Genomic DNA, 9,059 nt, shown 5'->3' on the forward strand with positions numbered 1-9,059 from the left:
TTTGGCTCCATCTAAAATTAAGTATAGCTTGATGTGTTTCAAAGCTAGGAATGGGGCTGGTTATGGTGGCTCATGCCTGTAATCCCAGCACTTTGGGAGGCCAGGGCAGAAGGATTGCTTGAGCCCAGGATTTTGAGATCAGCATGGGCAATGTAGTGAGACCCCGACTCTTAAAAATAAAATAAAAGCTAGGGACAGAAGAATGGACTAAAATTGAGGAAGGCTGTGAATGGAGGCTAAAGATGAACATAAAGATTCAGCTCTGCAAAGATTGGATTTTGTGCCCCCTGTCTGGTGACCATGACAGATGACACCTGCTATCCCAATGCTGCTTCCTGCAGAGCACGGCTGTGGTCACTCTTCAACAAAGCAGTCCAACAACCAGCACACATTTGATTCTCCTTTGAGTTTTTGACAGAGCCTCTAGCCTGAGCATCAGAACACCTAGGTTTTCATTTTGGACACTGCCATTAACCAAGTGTGTCCTGTGACCTCTCCTAAACCTCTTAGATGGACCAGATGACCTCTGAAACCTCTTCCAGTTCTAAAGTGATGTGGTTCTTTGGAGAGAGATGCTTGGTTGAACAGATGCAGAGTTAACCTTTACCTTCCTCTATTGCAATGAAGGAGGAAAATTGGTTGTTCTAGTAGTTTATAAGGCCTTGTTAGCAAAGGGACACAGAGATTCTTTTTTTTTTCCCAGAAACAAACCAATATATTTATTGAGTAAAACATAAATGTAACATATGTTATCCTTTTTTTAAAATTTTTACTTTAAATTTTGTGATAATGTGCTGAACGTGCAGGTTGCATAGGTATACATGCGCCATGGTGGTTTGCTGCACCTATCAACCCATCATCTAGGTTTTCAGCTCTGCATGCATTAGGTATTTGTCCTAATGCTCTCCCTCCCCCTTTTCCCCCAGTGAGTCCCGGTGTGCGATGTTCCCCTCCCTGGGGGCATGGAGGTTCTTAAGAGACAGGTGACTCCTCACAGTGTTTCCAAAAGCATCTGCTCAAACCTCAAACAGTGTACATTGCCCTTCTTTATTTATTTACTTATTTATTCTGAATGTTGGTAAATAATCAGAATACCTTGCCTGTCTTAATTTTTCTTCCTCTTCTATGTTTCACTCAACATGTCTATAATCTATGGGCCTAGAATATAGAGTATTCCTATTGCTCCTCGAGGATGTTAAATTATTGTGTCTTTTCTCTTTTCTTCTTTCCCTTTCTGTTACAGGAAAAGAAGTGATGATCACTTGATACCTATTAGCTAAAGTTCTTCTGCTAAAGATGATTAAAGTTCAGGCATCCTTATCCAGAGGCTGGGCAGAGGAACCCCAAATGACTTGGACCAGCAGTTCCAAAATGACTCTCTTATTTAATTGTGGAGTGGGAAAGAGGACTCACAGTTAGCCAGCTGACCATGACTGAAGTTCCAGCTCTACTTTTTATAAACTTGAATGATAAAGAATAGACCATAGGCTACTACTGGGCATTAGTGCAATATAACAGCGATAATAAAATTCTCTATTAGTCTGTTAATTTATGACATGATCTCAGAATGGAAAAAGATCACATTTCAGAGTGTGCAAAATAATAGTCTTTAAAGCCATGTAATTAAATATGTGTGTTTATTGTCAAATAAGGATTTGTTTTAAAGGTGATTCTTGGGTTTGAAGACATTTGTTAACTCATGGTCTGTACAGAAATGAAGTTGGTTGCAATACCAATCTAGAGAGTCCAAGCTGGCAAACTATTAAGCCATTTAAAGATCACCCTTGGCCTGGCACAGTGGCTCACACCTGTAATCCCAGCACTTCGGGAGGCCTAGGCAGGCAGACTGAGCTCAGGAGCTTGAGACCAGCCTGGGCAACATGGCAAAAACCCATCTCTACAAAAAGTACAAAAATTGGGCGTGATGGCAGGCATCTGTAGTCCCAGCTACTTGGGAAGCTGAAGTGGGAGGATCACCTGAGCTCTGGAGGTGGAGGCTGCCATGAGCCGTGATCGTGCCACTACACTCCAGCCTGGGTGACAGAGTGAGATCCTGTCTCAAAAAAAAAAAAAAAAAGATCACCCTTAAATCAACAAAAAGACCTCATGCTCATGCAGTGGACATTTCTTGGCCTGTTTTCCTGTGGGTTTTCTTCAGCATGATATGAAACAACTGTTGGCATAGCCAGTGGGATGAATAAGAAATGGAATCATTTGGCTGCCTCATCACTTGTGCTACTGGTCGGTTGTACACACATGACATGTGGAAGTGACCTGTAGCAGTGGTCACACATTTTAACAATTGAACTCCGCTGGGTTGGGTATTCACCTTTGTCTAGCAAAGAAATATGGTATATTTTCTCTAAATAAATTTATTTTTATCATTCCATATGGCACTCTTACTATTTTATGCACTGTCTCTAAACAACTACCTACTGAAACATTCAGATCACATCTCTCTTAACCACTTGGTCTCCAAAAGGGATTTCCCAATTTCTTAAAAGCAGTGAAGGACATACAGGGGCTAAGATATAGAAGTTATCCAATAAATATTTATGATGATAGCTTGAGAGATGAAGATCACTTCATGCATAGACTTATTTCATACCTGAGCTATCTCAGTGGCCAACTATTTTAAAGTTATTGGTGAAGAGGAGAATTGGAATTAAACAGGACCCTCCTTCCAGGGCTCTTCCTCTTTCTCCTTGGCCTCAGTCGTCCTCCCCACAATCCCCTACCCAATTTTCCTTCTCATGTCACCTTCCCCCTCCTTGCTCTGACTCCATCTTCATATGCCTGCACCAACTCTAGGCAGGGAAAATCGTGCAGTTAATACCATTAAAGTTTATAAGAGAGTAGATGACTCATGTCTACACACAGAATACTTTGCTAAAATTATTTTAAACTTTCTTTTGTACAAAATATGTGAAGAGTTATGTTTGATTTTTAAACTAAGACACCATTAAACTGGTGGTTCTGGGGTCATTTGCCTGACCCAAGAATCAGGTATGTAATTGGACCACTTGTTAACTTCTGAGTATATTGTCATATACTTAGTTTTGTCTCTGAAAAGAATTGCTATTTTTTTTCTTTTTTCTTTTTCTTTCTTTCTTTTTTTTTTTTTTTAGACAGAGTCTTGCCCTGCTGCCAGGCTGGAGTGCAGTGTCATGATCTTGGCTCACTGCATCCTTTGCCTCCCAGGTTCAAGCGATTCCCCTGCCTCAGCCTCCTGAGTAGCTGGGACTACAGGCATGCACCACCACACCTGGCTAATTTTTTGTATTTTTTTAGTAGAGATAGGGTTTCACCATATTGGCTAGGATGGTCTTGGTCTCCTGACCTCGTGTCTGCCCACCTTGGCCTGCCAAAGTGTTGGGATTACAGGCGTGAGCCACCACGCCCGGCCCAAGAATTGCTATTAACATGGTGAAACCCTGTCTCTACTGAAAATACAAAAATTAGCTGGGCGTGGTGGCTGGCGCCTGTATTCCCAGATACTCAGGAGGCTGAAGCAGGAGAATCGCTTGAATCCGGGAGGCGGAAGTTGCAGTGAGCCAAGATCCGGCCACTGCACTCTAGTCTGGGTGAAAAAGTGAGACTCTGTCTCAAAAAAAGAAAAAAAAGCCTTTCATTTATTCTGCAGCTGTGACTGCCATTTGAATAGAAGATTAATGATGGGTTTTCATGCTCATATTATTCTTCTATTGGCTTTCATGTTTTCTTTTATTTCTTTTCCCTCCAGCTGGACAAAACAGTTTTAGAAAGAAAAATGTTTTTCAGGGTTAGCTCACATCTATAGAAACATTGTTTTCTCCCTTTTTAATAATGTTAAACAATTGTCACTTTAGCAACTGTATTGTCTATTTGGATTTTATTGAACAATGTTGTCTCATAATTCTGCTAATAGATGCATCTGGGGTAAATCATTTTCTCTCTTATCATATGCCTCCACTTAGAGGGTTCCCTGTGAAAGTTAGGAGACACATTCTTTCTGCCTGCTGGTTTCATTCTGGGATCTCCAACCCTTGAATTTAACTCCTTGTCTTGTGGTGACACACTCAAAACCATATACAACATCTTAAAGCTTTTTCACTTGGGCTGGTAGGAGAGAGTGTGGGCATAAGAGCCATCTAGACAGACTTGAGTTAAAATTCCAGCTTAACCTAACTTTAAGGCCCTGAACAAGTTACTTTCTTCCTCTAAGTGATGATAAACCTCAACGAAGACTGGCACTTAAGTCATATAATTTATGCAGAGCCTGGTATTGAATTCATTCCTGAGCTGTTATTTCCCTTTGATTCTCTAACATGTTTGCAATAGTTTCCGTGGGACCATGGAATAATGCAGACACGACTTTGCTTCTGCAACCTGTCTGCCTCAGCTGTCCTCTTCCTACTGCTACCTGAGTCTCCTTGGACAGGTCACACCATGCATAGATTTCCTCATCCATAAAATGGGGGGATTATGAGGATTGAATGAGTCAAACATAAAGTGCACAGAATAGGGCGTGACTCCTAAGTGCTCAATGACTATTACCTGTTCTAAAAAAAATGTCTCACTAACATGGTCTACAAATGTACAAATCTATTCATCTGGGCCAGCCAGGAAGATTTTTATTTTATAATGTGCTCACCAAACACTTCTGGTGGACTTTGTTCTAGTTAGAACTTTAAGTGTGCAAAAGTCCCCCATCCAGCCCTGTCCTGGAGGCAATGATCAGTTCAGCCCTAAGAAGCTCACACCTAGCCACAGAGGAGCAGCAAGGAGAAGCAGCCTAAATGGCTGGGGCACAGCTGTCAGTCCTGATGGAAGAGAAAAGGTCCAGAAGGTGCACAAGCTGTCACAAAGCCTCAGTCCTTCACCCTGGGTGAGACCCTCAGTCCTCTACTAGCTCTACCCCCTTAACCAAACTTGTCAGAACGTATAAAATTCAGGCCCACTTCCTTCTCAACCCATTGCTGATTCAAAGTGGTGAATGCAGAAGAGTGAGAGAGGGTAGTTAGGAAAAGCTCTTCGTGTGATTCAAGGCACTGTCCCCCACACCTGCTGAGGACCTACACTCCAACATTTGTAAAAAGGGTACACTGATCCAGTGGAAGACCACGCTTGGAATCGTGGGTTTATGAAAAGCACAATAGCCCAGCCTTTTGATCTAGGGGTAGCCAGTCGCCCTCTTGTCCCTGTGGACCTTCATGTAAAAATGGCCCAGCACTGGCCGGGTGCAGAGGCTCACGCCTGTAATCCCAGCACTTTGGGAGGCCAAGGCAGGTGGATCACAAGGTCAGGAGATCGAGACCATCCTGGCTAACACGGTGAAACCCCGTCTCTACTAAAAATACAAAAAAATTAGCCAGGCATGGTGGAGGGCACCTGTAGTCCCAGCTACTCGGGAGGCTGAGGCAGGAGAATGGCGTGAACCTGGGAGGCGGAGCTTGCAGTGAGCCGAGATTGTGCCACTGTACTCCAGCCTGGGCAACAGAGCGAGACTCCATCTCAAAACAAACAACAACAACAACAACAACAAATATATATATATATACACACACACACACACACATATACACACACACACACACACATACGTATATATAGCCCAGCACTGTATTGATGTTCAGGGGCCTTTCTAAAGTCATTGGAAAGGTATATTCAATAAACTACCACCATGGTCTTGACCACAGAGTTGTTTCTTGACAATATCAAGAGCTGTGATGCTTATAGGTATGATTCCAGATACCTGAACAATTCACTTATGACAGCCACATATTGCAGTAACATTAGATGAATAGATCTGATTTTACTGCTGATCAGCTCCATCTTTATATTCTTGTAACTTGGGCAAATTTTATTTTGCTTTGCTTCACTTGAAGTTTGAACATTTTAACCATGTAGTCCCTCCTTGTTCACAGAGAATATGTTTCAGGACCCGCAGTACAGGCCTGAAACCCTAAACAGTACTGAATCCTGTACAGATTGAGCATCCCTAATTCGAAAATCCAAAAGCTGAAATGCTCCAAAATCTGAAACTTTTGCTGACATGACTCCACAAGTGGAAAGCTTCACAGCTGACCTCATGTGATGGGTCACAGTCAAAACTTTGTTTCATACATGAAATTATTTAAAATATTGTATGAAATTACCTTTAAGCTATGTATATAAGGTATATATGAAACATAAATGAATTTCATGTTTAGACTTGGATTCCACCCCCAAGATATCTCATTATGTATATGTTAATATTCCAAAAGCTGAAAAAATCCAAAAGCTGAAACACTTCTGTTCCCAAGCATTCTGGATAAGGGTTACTCAACCTTTATGTATTATGTTTTTTCCTATACATACATACCTACGATAAAGTGTAATTTATAAATTAGGCACAGTAAGAGATTAACAACAATAACAATAAAATAGAACAATTACAATAACAATATACTGTATTAACAATGATAATAAAATAGAACAATTATAATAACAATATACTGTATTAATAAAATAGAACAATTATAACACTATACTGTAATAAAAGTTATAAGAATGTGGTCTCACAAAATATCTTACTATACTGTATTCACCCTTCTTATGATGTGAATTGATAAAATGTGTATGTGATGAAGTGAGGTGAGTGACACAGGCATTGTGACGTAACGATAGGCCACTACTGACCTTCCAATGATACGTCAGAAGGGGGTCCCGGATCATTGAGCCATGGTGACGTCAATGGTTAGATGTCAGGAACAGACGATGTTGATGACTAATGGATGAGGAGCATCTTCAGCATGGACACGCTGGGCAAAGGGAGGATGCACGTGCCAGGATGGATGGGATGGGACAGCAGGAGATTTCATCACACCACTCCGAATGGCAAGCAATTTAAAGCTTATCAAGTGTTTATTTCTGGAATTTTCCATTCGATATTTTCAGACCATGGTTGATCTCTAGTAACTGAAACCACAGAAAGTGGATAAGGGTAGCCTACTATATTGCAATGAGGTTGAGTCTTTCTCTACCAAATATCTAGAATTTCACACAGTTTGTAAAGCATGCATGAAGTAGCTCTTGCATGAGGAGTGATGAGGACCTTATAGGCTAAACCCTAAGCACAGCATTCTGGTATCAGGAACTTGAGGAAGGACAATAGACACAGGAACAAGAAACTGCTGCTCCTGTGTCTTGATGCAGATGCTAACTGAGCACCTCTGCTTTTCCTTCCTACACTTGAGATGTTTCAGGCTCTGGATACTGCTGACATGCAGGGCCAGCTTTGTGGCTGTGTAATCCGTGCATTCTCAAAGAACCTTGTGCTTGGCTTAATGGTCCTCCATCAGTCTTGAAATTCTTAATATTTCTTGAACAAGGGACCCCACATTTTCATTTTTCAGTGGGCCCCACAAGTTACGTAGCGAATCTTGATGATAGGATTATATAACTCAGTGATTAAAGCATGGTTTTTAAAGAAAAGGCTAGGAATCCAGGAATGTACTTTTAAATTTAATAAATTTAATAAAAGAAAAGCAGGAATCTGAGTTGGGATTGCTTTTTTAAAAAACAGACTTTTTTTTTAGAGCAACTTTTGGTTTACAGCAAAATTGAGAGGCAGGTACAGAGAGTTCTCATATCCCTCCTGCCCACACATGTGCACAGCCTTTGCCATTATCAACATGCCACACCAGAGTGGTATATGAGCTACAATCCAACCAATGAATGCTACATTGGCACATCATTACCACCCAAAGTCCATAGTTTACATTGTGGTCATTCTTGGTGTTGCACACTCTGGATTTGGACAAATGTATAGCATGTATCCACCATTATAGTATCATACAGAGTAGCTTCACTGCCCTAAAAATCCTCTCCTCTGCCTAGCCATTCCTCCCTCACCACCACCCCACACCTGAACTCTTGGCAACCACTGGTCTTTTTACTGTCCCCGTAGTTTTTCCTTTTCCAGAATGTCATATAGTTGAAATCCTGTAGTATGTCACCTCTCCAGGGTGGCTTCTTTCACTTAGTGATACACATTTAAGTTTCTGCCACGTCTTTTCATGGATTTGCTTTTCAACAGGCATTTGGGTACAACATTTTCCTCTGTCCTCACAAATAAGTGGCTGTGGAGCCACTTTTTGCCTTACAAAGATGGAGATTAAACTTCGGTGTTTGGTGATATTGATCAAGGTTCCCACATTGTGCCTGCAGGCTGGGTGCTGAGCTGCTCTCCTTTGTCCCATGCCCCACCCTCCATCAGTGAAAAGCCTCATTTTCTGGCTTTCCATTTAATGTTTTACCCTTAACTGAGACTTGGTTTAGAGTGATTCACATTCTGAACTCAAGCATGTTTGCCCAGTTGCCATATGACCTCCAGCCTTGTTAGGAAAAACAATACAACTCATGATTGTTTTACTATGGGCTCATTTATAGCAAGTGCTACTGCAAACCAGTGCATGAAAAACATGGCAAACGTTTCTCTTGCCATCTGTCTCTGCCAGAGAACCAGGGAGTGAATATGAAGCTAAACGAATTACAGACAAGCATTTCCACACCACCTTACATAACAAGGACAGCAAAACTTTGACTTCTTAAAAACATCCGGAGCTGTTGGCTATGGTGAATGGGGGAGACAATTTATTAGGATGATGTATGTTTCTTAGTTTCTAATGATACATAAATTATCCCATGAGCCATGATACATATGGCTTAAAGAGAATTTTAAATGAAAGCAATTTTTTTTCTAGCACTACTAATTGCCTAGCAGCAGTAAATTACTCATCTCCCAAGGCCTATGGGCTGTGGTCATTACTCTCTCCTCGAGGTTGAGTGGATGTCCCCCAAGAGGAACGCTTGCTCTGAAAAAATGAATTTACATCCTCACTGTGAGCCCGCTATGCTAGGTCTACAGAGGGAGCAGGTATTAATCATGGCTTTCGGACGTAGCACTGTGTTTGTGCCCTCCTACATGTGTTATTTATGATAGCAGGACAGTGGGTTGAGTCTTAGCTCTTGGTTTGCCTTTGGGGGAAAATCAGAGTGCTGCTATCAATAATTAATTTCCTCTGGCTGATTGGGGG

General features: G+C 41.5%; 1 protein-coding gene across 4 annotated transcripts in view; it reads left to right on the forward strand.

Moving 5' to 3' along the window:
- The window catches only part of MCOLN2 (mucolipin TRP cation channel 2), a 75,573-nt gene extending 73,483 nt beyond the window's left edge, over positions 1-2,090 (forward strand). For all 4 annotated transcript variants that reach the window (XM_032155479.2, XM_032155478.2, XM_032155480.2 and 1 more), the window contains one exon: positions 1,244-2,090. In XM_032155479.2, coding sequence (XP_032011370.2) covers positions 1,244-1,280 — 37 coding nt within the window. In that variant the 3' untranslated portion in view covers positions 1,281-2,090. The remainder of the gene's footprint in view (positions 1-1,243) is intronic.
- Positions 2,091-9,059: the final 6,969 nt, after the last annotated feature.

Source organism: Hylobates moloch, unplaced genomic scaffold (genome assembly GCF_009828535.3).
Source record: "Hylobates moloch isolate HMO894 unplaced genomic scaffold, HMol_V3 SCAFFOLD_5, whole genome shotgun sequence".
NCBI classification, from domain to species: domain Eukaryota; kingdom Metazoa; phylum Chordata; class Mammalia; order Primates; family Hylobatidae; genus Hylobates; species Hylobates moloch.